This window comes from Rhynchophorus ferrugineus, unplaced genomic scaffold, assembly GCF_030347505.1.
Source record: "Rhynchophorus ferrugineus isolate W39M unplaced genomic scaffold, kcgeb_rfMv2 rfM2, whole genome shotgun sequence".
Lineage (NCBI taxonomy): Eukaryota > Metazoa > Arthropoda > Insecta > Coleoptera > Curculionidae > Rhynchophorus > Rhynchophorus ferrugineus.
The window spans coordinates 23,049,751-23,068,458 of NW_027472581.1; the positions used below are offsets into that span (position 1 = coordinate 23,049,751).

The following is an 18,708-nucleotide window of genomic DNA, read 5'->3' on the forward strand; positions in this document are numbered from 1 at the left end:
AGTCAATTAAAACATTTTAATAAATCTTATAAACTGGTATAAAATTAGATTGTTGAATTAGATAAATATTTAATTCATTGATGTAATCATTTACTACATTTCTAAAATATACGGCATGGGGTTTGTGGTATAGTTTATTTATTTTAACTGACCGACATTCAAATTCATTTCAAACTGACAATTGTTCTTTATATAATTTTAGTTTATTCCTCGCATTACTCGTATTATAGATACTTATTTTAATTTTTCGATTCTTAATTGTCTCTTGTCATATTAAAAACGTTGTTTTTGCTTCTTCTTTATTGTGTTGTTAGGATCAGTTTAACAGTAGTTTTTGTTAAACATCTTGAGTGTTTTTTGTTGTTTACTCCCATGTCATTATTTAATTTTGTTTGCCATTACTTTTTATAGCTCTTTCTTTCATCCTTTGCAACAGTTATATTTTTTTATTTCTAAAATTATTTTGATAAGTATTTCGTTTCCTAATGGGCATCTTATATTTTATGTATCATATTCAGATTATTTCTATATATCTCCACTTTTATCTGTTTAGTATTTCTTAAAAATTAGAAAGCAATTTTAAAATATGCCGTTTATTCTAGAGTGATAAAAATCATGATCCATTCAGTAAACAAGCTATCCTAGCTGCCAAGATTCTTATTTATAAATTACAGGCGATAAGTAAAATTTCTTGGAAATAATGTCAATGGATATCCTCAGAAGTAAGGAGAAAATCATAAAATTGTTATCCCTCAAAATTAAGTCACATTTGGACTATATAATTATTGTAGTTGTAGTAAAAACATATGCATTTCCACAACGTCTGCGTATCTTTTATTTTGCACGTTAAGATTAAGCTGTGTAAACTTCAGTGTTATTATATGGTTTTTCCTTATTAAAATTTTCGTTTGTTTTCGTTTTTCTACTCGTGTTTGCGAAAGCTCTTAGTAAAATATTGTTTTCAACTGTCGTTCCTAATCAAGATATGCGTAAATATTTGTATACCTCCAACCCGTACATAATGATATTAAACCAAGATAAAATAATCCATAATCTCTGTTATAATTTTACTTAATTTAAAGAGTGTTTTTCTTTTCTTTTAGTGTCTAAAAAGGGGACTCGACGATTACATCCAAGTTGGCGGATCAAATGGATTAAACAACTTAAATATGGATATAGCTGATACACTATGTGGGCTAAGCTCAAAACCAGGTAACTAAACGCTAGAGGAAAAGTAAAGTTTACGCATTATATATGAGTTTGTTATTCTGCTTTTATCTTATGGGCCAAGAGATATATGCCTGTCAAAGAAAAATGTAGAACTTAAAAATATGTTATAATATCAGAATAATGGTAAATTGATTGAATTAAATTAAATTACGTTGAATTAAAAATATTTAAAACCCTTCCTTTAAGATTAACGAAACATTTTCTATTGTTATACGTTATCGTTGCTCTTTGTAACTTCTATTATCATCATAATGAATCCATAGACGGTGGTCATTAAGAGTCTTTATTTATCAGCCAGTCCGTGTTGTTGGTGTAGCAGGAATTCAAATATTCCTTAGCAAATTGTGCTACAGTTTCCCACCGGCTGTAACCATTCTGGCTTCAGAGAATTTTACGTTCAGACTTTAAGATCAATTTTTCAGATAGCTTTCTATGATTTTTATCCACATCTTTTTCGGGGAAGTTAACTGTATCTTTCAGTCAACAGGTGGATTTCGCAACAGAAGTCCCTGAGAAATTATTTATACATGTTCAAATAATTGTAATCTGTGTGTCTGTATTTATTCCTCCACTGTGCAGTGGTTATCGTACTTTAGACGAATTACTTCATTTCTATAATGATCTAGGAGAGAAACATGCAATTTGCCTTAAGAATCGTATATGAAAAGCATCAATGTTGCATATTTATGACTGTCACAATGTCCAAGTCTCGAAGCCACATATACAGATTGGCAAGTTAAGCAATCGAAATATACTCTTTTAGTCTTAATTGTAAAATTTCCTCTATTCCACACGCGCTGCTGTAGTGAAGTAAATGCTCTTGCAGTTTAGCCACTTTGTTCTATATTACTAATTACGCACTAGCTGCTGAACTTGTTAACTGGATCCTTTTGCGATATTGTTAATATTTGTTGTTGCTGGGTTCTTACTTTCGTTTTTTCTTCATTATTAAACCATATGGCTCTAAAATAGAAAACATATCATGAAGAATTCTCATCCTCTATACCTGAAAATATAATGCTATTATCAGCAAAAATCAGATTGGTCAAGAAGTAGCATCATGTTGAACGCTACGCCTGTTTTTTAAAATATTTTGTGCGTAATAGTCGATATCTCCTTGGTGAAGATCATTGAATCTCATATGAATTTCCGTCAAATCATTTCGCACTCGCAGCTAATGGAACCATTGTAAGATACCTCAAGTAGTTTTAATTGATATAGTTTTGAGATTAGTTTTAGGTTTCTTTGAATAATATTTTCTAATATTGTTATTATTTTTAGTTAATTAATGTTTTAATTATATTTTTACTTAATTGAAGTGGTACATGTAACATTAGACGCAGCTCTGATGATTATGTGCTTGATAATATTACAAAGTGGAGTTTCGATGTGAAATCTTTCATTTTGAGATTATATGTCATATATGTTTACTTAAACTATTAATACTTTATTGATTTATATTGGAAATTTGTATATTGATTAATTTGTAATAATACCAAATGATCCAGCTTTTACAGCGTCACATCATACAAGACAAAATAAAAAATCTTGTCTTAAATAATATACATATTTAAACAATATGTAATACAATAATTCCGGCGAAATGCTATCATTTTGGAGTTAGCTTTGATCTCGTTTGTTAAGATATACCAATTTACACGCCGACGTGACGGTTTAATTTGAATCTTTATATTCCTTTTATTTATGATGTTTGTAATTTGGTTAATTTCGTTTTTCGATGGAATCCGATTACGTTTGTGTAAATTTGGATAAAAACAAGTTAACTTGTGTTACAAAGTTTTGATTTGAGCTTTCTATTGGATTTGATACAGTCGATTATAATGTGATAACGATATGAAGCAGTTGTAGAAGAAAATCGCCAAAATTTTACTAATATATTTATGCCAATATAAAGTTTCTAATTCTTAAGAAGATACCGAAAGTCTCAATAATCTGTAGTATGACATAAAACATCCAGTTTGTTTAATTATTTTATTAGAACAAAGGTGATGACATTTCTATTAAATAATTACGCTAAAATTCAATATGTTAGGTCCTTAATTTTATTTAGATACTAAATTAATCTTTTAGATAACATTATTGAATACTAGGAAATAGTTTTAAATAATTGCTGCTTTATTTAAGCGAGTTTAAATTTTGATTGAAAAATTTTAGTTAGGTTTAGTTTTGCCTTTTAATCTCATTTCATGAATGTTTGCATTAACCACGTTAGTTGTTTTGTAGTTCGTTGAGGAAAGTATAGTTTTTACATGGTTACCAGGCTGTTAATACAGTAAATTATCCTATTATCTAAAGTTTGTACAAGTTTTAATCGTCTAATATATATATATATATATATATATATATATATATATATATATATATATATATATATATATATATATTATTAGTGATTACCTTATGATCGAAATTAGACAACAATTTTTTAAATTAACAGATTAAGGGGAATCAATTATTGATGGTAAGTTCCTAGAACTTGTTTTCACAGTATTTTCAATATAATATCAGTAATAAATATATTTATATAACATATAACATTAATTAAAATAATAAATGTCTGTTTACTATAACATATCGAAATATATGCAAACTATCTGAAGAATTAACATTTACTAACCTTTTTTAAATAATATTTAAGTAAATCTAACTTCCATTAAATTTCAGTAACCAATAAAATACTGGTACGTTTAAATTGCTATTTAACATTATATTATATTATGCCACTGAACATTATAACAAAGTATCGTCAGTAAGGTTATTTTCAGAAAATTTCATTAATACCATAGTATCAAATATAAATATACACGATATTTTCTTACTTTTATATTACAAATAAACATAAATATGGAACAATAAATGAAGTAATACATGTTTGTATATTCAATTTAAAAAATTAATTAATATTTATGCAATTAAGTATTGATTTGTCAAACCTTGGGTCTATAGAGTTAATAATCAAAATAATTGATACAACATTCAAACAATAAAATAACATAGAGGCATATATCTTATTACATTAGATATACATATTACAAAAAAAAAAATTAGGCTTAAAAATTCTTACTCTATATAAGCTTTAACTCCACCAAATTTCTCGATTCAGAGTGCTCCCATTTTGCTAAATAAATAGAAGCAAAATTGTCACTAAATCGATTAATATATAGATGTTCCTTTTTGGGATTCATTTGACTTATTTGTCATAACTGTGAACGCGTGAAACAGTAAAACTCATTTTTACCCGCTTTCAAAAAAGGAGGTTCTATGTTCCGCTGTATATTTTTTTTAATGTCTGTTCGCTATTTTCTCCGTCAATTATGTACAGGTTTTCAAAATTCTTTTTTTACTCGAAGAAGTGCACTTCAGAGTTCCGTTGGAACCAAAATATGATCTGATGAAGGGATTAAATCAAGGCAAAACGTCAAATTTCAAAGGCATGCACAATGTTTTCACATATTTTTTATCTGACATAATCAGATATTGATGTATAATGTTATTGCTGGACTCATGTGATGAAAAATCCGAAGTAGTTCAGTGTTCAGTTTGCTTTTTAAGCAATAACCACATCAAGTCAGATGTCGTAGAAATGTTGAAGGCAACTGTTTCTATGGTATAATTCGTAGAGCAAACGTTCACACGCGGAGGTCCTTGATTCAAATCCCAACAGGGCAACAGCTTTATTTGTTCTAGTCTGATAGGGACATTTGCCAAAAACCTAGACCTGTTAGTGGACTCCCAGTTCCTAAAACGTTTCTTGTTTACAGTCATTGCTTCTTTATTTCTATTTTTCCTCATTCCGGCTGTACTTTTACTTGGGGTATCCATTTTAATACTTAATAAAACAATTGCGTAATTTATTGAGTAAATATCTAACACTAAAGAAATAAAAAAAAGTATTTTTAACAAAAAAAAATGAACCGAATTCAAAAAATAGATAAGGTATTGAAGTAGGCGCCGAGTCTAAACAAACAAATTTGTTTATTCGTTGCTCGGCATCCACTTCAAGCCGATCACTTGGTAGTAGTTACACTAATATTATAAGTTGATAAATAGATCCAGGTAGGTATTAAGCTAAATTGTGTGTATGTAGTAGAATCTAAAACACGTGTAGTAGATAGGTTAATATAAATCCTAATGTGACTATTTTTTACTTTTTAGTGAGTTTCTTATCTATTTTTTGATGTCGGTTAAATTTTTTTGTAAAAAATATTTTATGAAGTAATTTTTTGTTTTGTTGTGGATACGAGAATTGCAGGTTCACAACCGAACTCGGTAGGCAGTTCTCTGATAAGATTCCGGTAGCCTGTCATTTAAATATTTTTCGATTATAAGAATATATCACAACAAAATGACCAATTGGGTGTTATTGTTATCATCTTATAGTATTTATTATGTATGAGTCTGTTATACTGCTTTCATATTAAGAACTAAAAGATGTATGCCTGTGAAAAAAAATTGTTCTACTTAAAAATATTTTATAATTTCAGAATAATGGTAAATTGATCGCTAAATTAAAAATATTTAAAATTCATCCTTTAAGGTTAACAAAACATGTTCTATTGTTATTCCTTATCATTGCTCTTAGTACCTTCTGTTATGATCATAATGAATCCATAGACGGTGATCATTGAGAGTATTTATTTATAAGCCAGTATATGTTGTTGGTGTCGCAGGAATTCAAATATTCCTTAACAAATTGCGCTATAGTTGGCGACCGGCTTTAACCGTTCTGGATTCAGATAATTTTACGTTCAGAGGTTAGAATCAGTTTTTCAGATCACTTTCTATGGTTGTTATCCATATCTGATTCAGAGCTGCTTACTGTATCTTTCAGCCAACAGGTCGATTTCGCAACAGAAGTCCGTGAGAAATTTTTTATACATGTTCGAGTTATTGTAATCTGTGTATCTGTATTTATTCTTCAATTGTGCAGTGGTAAAGTTTTGTGTTGCTGTCGATACGAGAAGGGCGGGTTTACAACTGAACTCGGTAGGTGGCGCTGCGATAAGGTTCCGGAAGCCTGTCATTTAAACATTTTTTGATTATAAATACATATCACAACAAAATCACTATTTGGATGTTATTGTTATCATGTTATAGTTTTTATTTTACTGTCCAAATATATTATTCTATGCAATTTTAGGAATTATTTGAACCATCAGTTTAAGTCGATTTATATTAACTTTGATTAAATTTGAAACTGTTCCCACTTTTAATTGTAAACTTTTTCAGTTGAACCTAATAATGGCCAAGAGATAAGCCAAGACTTAAGTGAATACGTTCAATAATTATGACAGCGCAGAAGAAAATCTTTTAATCTGATTCGGAATTTTGTTTGTCCTTTTCCTTTGCTTCTTTACCGGGATACGAAATAGGTCAGCGGAATTTGCGATTCCCTCATTCTTAAATCCGACAGCATATGGTCACAATAGGATTGAAATAGAATTAATTCTTCTTTCTCTGTACAACGCGTATGTGACCTGAAATAAAGCAGGTTTAACGTTTATTTGAAAGATAATCACGTATTTTTCTTGTTTTTTTTTGCAGTAAATCATGTTGATTACATCGGATGTGGAACTACCAGCGTCCGGCTCGTTTCAAGCGGCGCCTACGACAATTCCGTTACCATTAACTTTAGGAAACTGACTGAGAACGACATCAATGCATACATGAGCGTAATATGTATTCCTGAGGATTTGGATTTGGAAGAGTAAGTTTTACATGCTAATTACTGTTAGTAGGCATTGTAATTATATTTATTAAAAGTAAGAACTTATAGTTTATTATGAATAGTATAGCTTCAAAGAAATGTTAAGTTAATATTAGTCATTATATTCTAGATGAAGAGTTAGAATATTAACGGCTAAATCAATATAGTTTGGTATATAAACGTAATTTACTTTTTATACATATAAATACAAGGTTTGTTACTTATATTTTAAACCTAATCGTGATAAGAGAGTATTTAAATGACGAAAATGTCTCTATTGTTTTTCAAAGTATTCTTCCATTCTTCGATTGTAGATAGCTCATCTTGAATTTTCCTTCCATGGCTTTCGCTTATCTACTGCTTTCTACTTTGTCTTATGTCCCATAGGAGAAGTAGCAATTCACCAACAAATGATTCCTCATTAAGATTCCATGAAGCTATTTTATATTTTTTAATATTCTTTGCGAAATTAATTTTCGTAACACATCAATCAATCAATCATTCAATAATCAATCTCCGTATCATTTTTCTCAACCTGATTGAGATACCGCCAAGACATGGTTTTCGGATGCAGCAACGGCTACTTTATCAACACAACTTATTTTTGATATGCAGGAATAAACAAAAGCCAAATTATTAGGGTCAATATTGAGATTATTTAATTTTCTGGTTTAATCGGATTTCTGTAATAAATGATTGGTTGGGGGTCTCTTATATATTTTTTATGTTTATCAGTTTTCTATTGGGATAATAAAAACTACAAAAAATATAAAAAACAGTTTTATTATTAAAAGATAATAGAATAATAGATAAAAGATAATAGATAAAAGATAATAGAATACATTTTAATATTTAGTGATGGCACTCTGCTGCAATAAGAGCTTTTATGCGTATGGGCATGTTTTCAGTACATGTTTTCGCAACTTCCTGAAGTTTGGAGTTGCGATACCATTTTCTGATAAGACTAATATTTTGCAATCGCCCGTTTAGTGAGTTCACACATGTTTCCTATGGGATTCATGTCTGACGAATACCCTAACTAAGGTAAAAAATGATTTTTTGCCGCCAAATATGCAGTAACACTTGGCTGGCTTTGTGACAAGGTGTCCAATAATCGATAAAAATGTAGTAGTCATCGTCAGGAAACCACTTATTGCGGTAACAACTGGTTTTCTAGTACTCGCTAGTATCGGTCTTGTTTTATTGCTCCTTCTACAATGTATAGGAGTCCTATGCCTTTGAAAGAGATAACAGACCACACCATGATAATAACCGGATTTTTAACCCTTTCTACAAGGCAGTTGACATGGAATATTTCATCTCGTCACGGGCGTTTTATAAATAACTTTTTTCAATCAAACTTCGGAAGATTGATTCATCGAATAAGCAAGCCTGTAAATTAATAGTATCTATAATAAGAAATCATTACTGAGGAATTGTATTATTCAAAAAATGTATACTTTCTCGACCCCAGTCTGCAACAGTCATATTTTGATGTTTTATAGACCATTGAAGTTGTTTCTTTTACATGATGTCGATTAGGCGTTCTGTTTTAGAAAGTTACTATTATGACTAAACTATAAATTACATAATTACGAGAACTGTGCCTAATAATTTGGCCACTTACTGTATGTGATTGGTATACACAGTTTTTGATGCACAAGCTGTAGACCATTTTTTCGCACTAATTAACACAAGCATCTTTTTGGGCATTTGTCTGACGTGAATAAATATTTTTTACCGTCAAATGTTCACGCAGTATCTTATTGATGCTTGTCATTCCAAGGCCCAAGGATGATTCAATCTCACGGTACAACAACTGATTTTAGACCTTCATGATTTTTGCCCCTAAGGTTCACTTACAATAACTAAATTCCGACGTAATATCAACGTTTCATAGTGATCAAAAGTCGAAGTAAGTTGATAGATCCAATCCTTTCTTGATAATGCACTTCGAAAATTGTAAAATATCATTGCACTTCGAACACGTTCGCAGGTTAACTCTATATTTTCACGGAGACAACATTTTCAAGTCACTGTAAACAATACGATTTGTATTGAAACAATTAAACGTTCTAAAGAAGGTCTTAAAATGGTCATTAAGATCAAACTTCCAATCGAAAACGTAAGTTGGGGAATAGGATCACTTAGTATTGCCAACGCTTAAAATATATATACCAACCCATGTATAAAACGTCACAAAGCACTTTAAAATAATAATAACTTTCAATATAGATAAAAATGTTGGTTGAAATATTGGTTATTAAACCAAAAAATACCCTCACCTTCTCTCTTCTACTCTCAGTTGCATTAATTTTCAAAACTGAACTGCTTATATTTATCAAAAGGTAGATAGAGTTAAAAACAATTACATGGAGAAATATGATAACTAACATATGCAGTGAATTGATGAAGAATATCTACTTCATCTATATTTATACTATAATACAAATAAGGATATATTTGGTGGTCTAATGTTATATCAAAAAAATTTTTTTCAATTAATTAAAAATGGAAGTTTTTCGAATACTGCATCACTGTGAACATTATAGATTTTTCGATATATGATACGCAGTGTAGCAAACTCTAATTCGGTTGTTTTGTGCCTATTGATTAATTTACTGGTTTGTCCCATATTGCATCAAGACTATGACGTTTGGCGCCTGCATATGTCGAACAGCGATATTTCTGTCCATATTCCAATATAATTAGTTAATATTTTGAATAATGACTACCGATATATCTGCCGATTGTTTTGAATTATAACGAGAAGCTTATAATGTATACACAGGTTTCTCTTAATTACTAATGGTGTAGTAATTGTTAAAATTGTTAATTGTAAAAGTTATTGAGAAAATATACGTAAAAATTCCTGACTGATATGGTGGATGTGGAGATTCTATACAACTAGTATGGAGTAACAAGAAATTATTTATCTAAATTTTTCATATCATCAAAATATATTTTTTTGGTTTGGTCCCTTTCCTCTGTCAATTTCTAGTTATTTCTTAACTATTCGTTTTAAATATAAAGCAGTAATATAACGAGGATGTACTGTATAATGTTATAATACATGCAATTTACAATCGTCCAATTTCAATGTAGCGGGCTATTTGCTGTGGTGCCTTCAGAGTCAACAGTATGTGTTATGGCGTGATACGATATAAGCTGTCACAATTTAACTTATCTATATTAATACGATATGTACACCATACGATCACCATACAGGGGTAACAATTTATCAATATAATACAAAGTTTACTTATAGTCTATTCAAAGATATTTTGTACATACGTCATCTAAATTTGCGACGTCAAAACGTCGCAATGTTGCCGTATCAACTCTGAGTTTTAGTTCAGTTTGCCTTTGCCATACAACAAAATTCTAATATAAATAAAATAATTAAATAAAAATTCTGTTATCAAATATAATTTATTTTAACATTATAGTAAATTTAATGCTTGTATTATTAAGCTTAAGCTTATATAAGGATTCAAAACTACAATTAAGTAGACAGTTATAATAATTTGTAGGTTCGGGTTGTGTTCGGTACAGTGTTTCCTTGTAAAGACATTTTGATATCACTTTATTTCCCCTTAGTTGGTCCTGCTAAGACCTATATGCATATTTCTTCGTAAAACTGGTTTTAATCACTGTATTCGCCTTAATGCATTTGCCATATCTATATATATTGTATATATCAAAAGTCAACAATTCTCACAAATGGAAATTGGTGCGCTCAAACCTAGACTTGTTTCCTTACTTAATAAAATTCGTCTTTTTTGAAGACAACCCATAAAACGGTTTTTGATATCTTCAATATAATAAAATTGCTCTTCTGTCAGGCTGAGTACCATTGACCGAAATGTACTGAGGCTTAACTTGCAAATTAATAATGTGGTATTCTGAAGAAGTGTTTTGCCATGATAAGCTCTAGTTCGTTATTTGATGTGTAATATCGTTTCATTGTTCATAGTTATATTACTTGATACTTTAATATTGACATGTTACTCTTTTTTCCAACTTTTTATTACAGTTTATAATGTTTGTACATTTCCTTGCAGATTGAAATAGCAAAATATTCAACATGAAACTCTGAAGCACTTGAACTCTTATCCGCTCGTCTTGTTTAACAATCAATAAGTCCAACAGAATTCATTATCACATATATTAAATTATTTTAACATGTTTCATCGGTTTATTTACATTTTATAACTGAAAAAAAATATTGCAGAGAATATTAATTAGTCAAAAATCCATTATAGTTATGAAAATAACAACATAAACTTGGTAATTTCTGAAATTGGATTCATTCATTAAGCAGAATCACATTTCTACGAGGAGGGTATGCTTGAATGAATTTACGGACATATACTTGTCTGTTTCATTACATAATTACACAAGTGTCTTCTATTTAAACCATCGAGGGTGGAATAATATTTGTATATACAATACAATACGATTTAAGCTATACGTTTGGTGTGGTTTTCTTGTTGTCATTTTGATTTGTTCCGGTTGTCTTCACAGGAATATGGTTTAAAATTAGTATCATTTATATTACATATAAGATGAAGAGTTTACTCGAGTTTAATTCTGTACAATGCCGTGAAATGTCATTGGGTTCATAAAGTAATTACAATTATGTATATTTGTAAATTTTATATTAGTTTATTAGCAAAATTAAAAAGACAAGCGATTAACAAAGAGAAAAAACTATTTACTGAATGTTAGAAACGTTAGTAGCCTCTAATTTATTGATTAATTTTAAATGGCGAGATAGGGTCCTTTAACTCTTGACTGGAATACATTTAGATGTCTCGCTTTTTATATAATAATAATTATAATAATTTTATACCATAAGAAATTTTTGTTTTCTTCTACTAGATATCTTTACAACTAATTAACGACCAACGATTAATTTACATTACTGCAAAATATTAGATTGTAATGTTTTTTTTTGAGTTTGCATATCTATATACAAATTATAATTAATTATTTCCATAATATATTAGGCATATGTAATACACAAAATATATTATTTATACTATCTACTAACTGTATGATTAATTTACATTACTGCAAAACGTTAGATTGTAATGTTTTTTTGAGCTTGCATAATTATATACAAATTATAATTAATTATTTTCATAATATATTAGTCATATGTAATACACAAATTATATTATTTACACTATCTACTAACTGTACTATATACTACAATTTGTATAATAATACTACTACTATTTGTATAATATAATAAGTGTACTAAGTACTACTTATTTTATTACTAAATATATCATATTTTATTAATGTTATATGTTATAAGTATTAATGTTATTAAAAATTTTAAGAATTAATTCTGCTGAATCCCTATTAAATCTCTTTTGTTTAACGGAAAAAGTTTGTCGATACATTCCTTTTGACAACTCATTCTTTCAACGCATTTCATATTTTTTAAGACAAAAAGTAAGTACCTAAAATGCAAAGTTATTATGTTTTTCTCCTATTTTTTCCTTTCTTTTTCCTAAATGGTTAAAATTAATATCATCATAATTTGTTATTTGTACTTATTCCTTATTATTATTTACAAATTTGTATAACATAAATATGAACTATATACATATAATATAAAATCACTTAACTGTTTAAAAAAGTTTTATAAACTGTCAGTGGTAACTATTTATAATCATGTAACAGAATTAAATTAATAATTCAGATTGGCATTATTATGAAATAAGGTTCTACAATATGATTTCTTCGAAACAAGTATGTTTTTGATATATATATATATATATATATATATATATATATATATATATATATATATATATATATATATATATATTCGGTTTCGGTTAAAGAATAGTTGAATAGAGTATGATAACTTAAAGACCTGTAAGTACAGGAAAAACTTCAATAAAAACAGTAAAGATGACCTGAATCTTTGTGAGAGATTACTATACCCTTGAGTTGTTGATGCAGAGTAAAAATCGTGGTATCGATAATGTAATAGAGCTCCATCTTACTGGAACTTATTGTCTACCCTTATATCCATATCTCTATACATGTAAATTTATTGTTATCATCACTCTGTAGCCTGTAGTAAACTTCATACGAAATGGTAATGTGCAATGGATGCATTGTTACTTGATGAACTTCCCGGTATTTGACGTTGTTTTATATACAGCAGTTATGCCTATAAACATAGTTGTTCATTCAGAAATTTCATTGAGTGGTTAAAGAATGTTTTTGGCCACTTTTTACATACCTTTATTCACTTTAAAAATAAATTTCTTGTGACAAAATTGGTATAAGATATATCAATCAAAATATTTTCTTTCGAAATTATGTTCCAGTTCAGCTATGCTGAAACAATATGAACAAGTGGCAATTAAAATATTTTTAGCAAAAAAATTTAACACACATCAAAAAATAAGTAAGGAGCTCACCAAAAATTAAAAAATGATCAAACTTAAATTTTACAAAAATTAAAATACAAAAAAACATTTTAATCTAAAATATGTATATAATAATCGTTGTAAGAACTATATAAAAATAAACAAAAATCTTATTTAACCTCTCTACTAAACGTATTTTATATTCTACTACTATATACACACAATTTAGTTTAGCTATTTATCTATTTACAATATTATTTTAACCACTACCAACTGACACTACTTTGAAGTCGGTGCCGAACCCAAACAGTTATATTAATTTAGATTTGTTTTGTTGTTAATTTAATTTTTTCTATATGTCACAAAATTGTATTATTATTTTTGTATTGTTTGGGTTTCTTATTTATTTTTTGAAGTCGGTTCAATTTTTTGTTAAAAATATTTTGTTTTTCTCCTTAGTGTTAGTATAAATTATGCAGTTATTTGATTTAATATAACAATGGTAGACCAAGTGAAGGTGCAGCCCGTATGAGGAAAAATGGGTATTAAGAAACAATGATTCAAAACAAGGAGGACTTCAAGCCCCCGGGTTCGCTATCTAGCCTAGATGATTTGTCAAATATTTTAACTAAACAACAACAAAAAGTTATTGTCCCCGTCGGATATTGAACCCGCAACCTCCGTTTGGGAACTAAACGCTTTAATAATTACACCATAGAAGCAGTTGTCTACGATATTTCTACGAGGTCTTATATGCTATAGTAGTGCTTAAAAAACAAACTGAATGGCTTTTGCATTGAACGATTTCCGATTTTCCGTCACACCAGCTCAGTAATAGCATTATACCCACATATCTGATTATTTTAGATAAAAAATATGTGAAAACTTTGTACGTGCCTTTGAAATTTGAGCGTTTCCCTCGATTTACCCAAACTGATTCCTGATTTCAATGGAGCCACCTCGGAACTGTACTCTTTCGAATAAAAAAATAATTTAGAAAATCGGCCTACAATTGAGGGAGAAATCGGTTAACATGCATTAATATATATATATATATATATATATATATATACAGCCAAACATAGCACCTCCTCCTTTTTCGAAGATGGTTAAAAAGGCGTTATACCTGGTTAGTAGGCTTAGTGTGGCAGAACTTGCTACCCTGATCTACTACAGTGTACCCTTAGATCTGCAGTAGCAGTTGCATTTGGTTACATTCAGGTAGAAGCTCCATATTTCGATGCACCGTGGTGTTCCCACTTCTGTGTTCTATGGACTAACTGATGACTTTTTGCGAAATTGACATAGTAGATTAACTTTTCGTCGCCAATCACAATATGAGCAGCAGAGTACTTTCGTTTTTTGCATAACAAGTCACAAAAGCGTAATTTTGAGTGTTATTTCATTTTGTGATCTTTTCGATCATATGCAAACATGTTAAAATAATTTATTCAAAGCTATTAATCTGTGTGAAAGTTTATTGAGAGTTTAAGCCAGACTTCAGTCTAATAAGTGTCGCAATTCATTGTTTTCGAGCCTTTTTCTAGCTCCAGTATCTTCTCTGTCCTTGCCTTAAAACCACCACTTTAAAATTAACAATTAAAACCGACAATTGGGGTATAATGAAGTTGTATCGTTATAGGTTTTTAAATGCACCTGATACGCTTCTTTAGCAGTTGTGTTTATATCAGCAACAAAAGTTATGTATATACAGAATAACTCAATATTACTAAGTCGAAATCTATTATTTTTAGGTAGGGAAATGTCAAAACCTGGAAATTAATTTTGCAATTATATTAAACTGTTTAACAGTTTAATTGATACTTCGAATTTTAAATACATGCGTTCAATATTAGAACTATTGTTCGATTTTAAAACGCCTATTTGTTATTGATTTTTAGTATATGTAAGCGATATTACAGGTGATAGAATTCTGCTTGTGCTTAAATTACTCCTAAAAGGGGGCAGCACTAGTTATAGTTGGAAATCACTGTAATTCTATTAGATTTTCTTCTAACGCATATTTTTTTTGTTTTAGGAAGTAATTGACAGGCAGCTTGGAAGGAAAGAACATTAAACCGATTAATTTCAAGTTATTCCACAAGACCACTCCACTCTTAGATCAATTCATCATTAAGGAACCTTATTTCTCTATCGACGTCTTCAATTTTCAAATAAAAGAAACTATAACGAACAAGCAGAAACTAATTTTAAGTACTATTTACAATGTAGTTAATTAAGTATATTTACATGTACAAAAGAAATATGTAAATGAGAAATGAAATAAAGATATTTCAAATATCTACATAAGGTGTTGTGTATATAAATCATGCCATGAAATAAATATATGGAAACCACAAGATTACATAGCGTTTTTATTAGTGTTATACATGCTGTAACACTTGTTGGGGAAATTTGTCAAGAATTATAGAAATTTGTACAGAATATTTAAACTAAATTTTATTAATGTTCAAAATAAAAAACTTTCTGTCGTTGCAAAGGAAACGAATCAAAGACGAGACTTTAAAGATATTTCTTTGTTGTTTTCAGACACGACATAAAGTAAACAAAATAGAGTAAAACAATTATTAAATATTAACACAATGGTTAATTAACATTAATTAATTTTTTTTTAAATCATAATCCATTAAATGCTTTTTGAATATAAAAATGGTTAAAATCAGTAAAGATAAGTTCTATTGCTTCAAAATGCTATTTAGCCATTTTAGTAAAATAATCATTTTAAATTGATTGATTAACACATCTTTCATAAGCTAAACGTGTTAATTTTTTTTGATATATGTGATACATTTGCATCATACATCCGAAATACAAAAATAATTTATCAATATTTATTAATTCCTTTATTTAATATTGATTTTATGATTCCTATATCGGCTGTAGGGTCCTGTAGGCATGATACATTTAATTTCCAAGAGGGCAGCACAAACAAAACATTTTATTTACAGAAATCTTTATACTACGGTTTATAGAAAGAACTCTATACATTAGTATCCTAGAAATATCTCTACTTATCCATGTTGTTAGTAGATGGCTTCATAATAGAAACAATTATGATAATTTTTGTTAAATTCATCAAAAGGGACGTACGAATAAGTTTTACTATTCGAGAGTAAGGTTTCAAAAAAGAAGCGAATTTTTTCGATTAAAAAATATTGTAAATTAAATCAAATATAATGAAATTAAAACAGAATAACTGTTTCGAAACTAATGTTTTTTTTCTGTAATACATAATATCGGGAACAATCAATCATTTATAAAAGTCAAATATTTTGGCATTTTCAATACGTTAAAAAAATATTCGCACAGCAAATTAAATCTTTTTCAGTCTCTTTGGCCTATAAGTCTCTGAGGAGACACGGCAAGCGCTTCAACAAAAATGAAACCATATAAAAAGTTTTTTTATTTGATTAACTAATTCAGTGTGTTATTGTCGGGATTGAAAATACAAAATTTCATTCTCCCCCGACTTGACAAGTAAATTTTTTACGTATCTACTTTTCTGCAAATTAAAAGCAAATTCCTTCGTGAGACATAAATTATACATTTATACAGTGTGATCTAGGTAAAAGCCTAATATATTTGTGCAATAAATGAAACCAATTTAATTTTAAATGCGTGAAAATAATTAACAACTTTGACACATATAAACGGATATAACATTTTTATTGTTTTAGGCAAACGTGTTTTTTTCCTTATATCTGAACCTTGTAATTTATTTTCTTGACTTATAAGTTTGATCCTACACATTTTATGAAGGTAAACATGGAAAAAGTGACAGGACGATGGAATGTCCCATGGGATTGCTGAAAAAGTGTGACCTATTTACAGACAAGTTATCTATACGTTCATAATATTCGAAATTCGCTATAAAGTTTGGTGATATTTTGTATTAAATTAAAGATTGCTGCAACAATCAAAACGATATGTTGTTCTATACTATATTTTATGATTGATTTTATTAATTAGACTTGGTATCTATTATAGTTTTTCTAGCTGAATATTTGATAATACATTTTCGTGTAAAATAATCGGGTCTAATATCTTGTTATTTGCTGAATTAGCACATTAATCGTTACTTAAAGTTCATTAAAATATTACATGATAACGTCGCTAGAGGGCTCTGGTGTATAAGTAATAGTTCTTTTATTGCATTTGATTTGTTTGGGATTTGGTTTAGAGTTCATAAAAATGCTGCTTGGTGATTTCGTGATATTATTCTATTTTTTATAGTCTCCTTGATTTAATGGTATTCATAACTTTTATTATTTTCTGGTTAGGTCTATTAATTGGAATCCCATGTGGCATGCTTTCTTTCATTTGATTGTTGTTGAAGTTTGCTTTACCATATTTCACTCACCTGGAGTAAGTTGTTATATGATTTTTTATTCCCACGTAGTTGAGGCATTTTGTATATGAATACTGCCATTCAATGTAGATCATATAATATTTTTTGAGTTTACATGTACTGGAAATGAATTGAAATATTATCGTACAGGTGTTATATAGCGCGACTAATGATGCGACTCCTATCTCGGCTCATTACGTTATGTGATGAGTGATATCAAATATAATGGTTTTGTTTATATTATAGTACGATTGGAAAGTATAATACGACCATAAGATGCTACTTTTTTCTGTTAAAATTAAATAATTATTAAATTAATTATGCTTTTATGTTAAAATTTACAAGGTACGAATATTATAGGAAACCACCTTATGAAGTTACAGTTAGTTAGACCATTTAATGAGCATCTAATATAATGAACTAAAAAAAATCTATTATAAAAAATCTTGTAGGCCTTATGGAAAAAGAAAGGGAAATGATCTGGATTATCCTTATAGTTTTTTATATTGTGTTAGTGATAAATAATGATAGTGATCTAATAATATCTCCTCAATATCTGTGGTTATTATCTTGGCTTCCTTTCGTCTTGCCCATTTTCCGTTTCCATTCAAATTATTTCTTGGAATATCTTATATAGAGGAATTTCTGAATTCCAATATTTATCCATTTTATAAACAAATGTTCTTCAATTGTTAGCAGTGCTAATATTATATAGATTCTTACTGTTTTTTTGGATTTATGTAATTTTTATTAGCTAAATTCATTTTGCGAACTCTATTTCAAACATTCTAAGAGAAATATAATTTTAATAAAAAATCTATTCAAACAAAATTGTTCTTCTGTAATGTTTCACACAATTTAACTTTTATATTTTGGATCAATCATATAATCTCAAATTAACCAAACAATCTTAACTAAATACCGTATTTGTGTAAACATATATGATAATATGGATTAAATAGCATGCATTGTTTGTTGTTAAA

At 28.7% G+C, this 18,708-nt stretch overlaps 1 protein-coding gene across 2 annotated transcripts in view; it reads left to right on the forward strand.

Annotated features, from left to right (window-relative positions):
- LOC143191569 (corticotropin-releasing factor-binding protein) overlaps nt 1-15,721 on the forward strand; it is an 80,453-nt gene extending 64,732 nt beyond the window's left edge. For both annotated transcript variants that reach the window (XM_076396778.1, XM_076396779.1), the window contains exons 6-8: nt 1,104-1,212; nt 6,796-6,958; nt 15,395-15,721. In XM_076396778.1, coding sequence (XP_076252893.1) covers nt 1,104-1,212; nt 6,796-6,958; nt 15,395-15,401 — 279 coding nt within the window. In that variant the 3' untranslated portion in view covers nt 15,402-15,721. The remainder of the gene's footprint in view (nt 1-1,103; nt 1,213-6,795; nt 6,959-15,394) is intronic.
- Nucleotides 15,722-18,708: the final 2,987 nt, after the last annotated feature.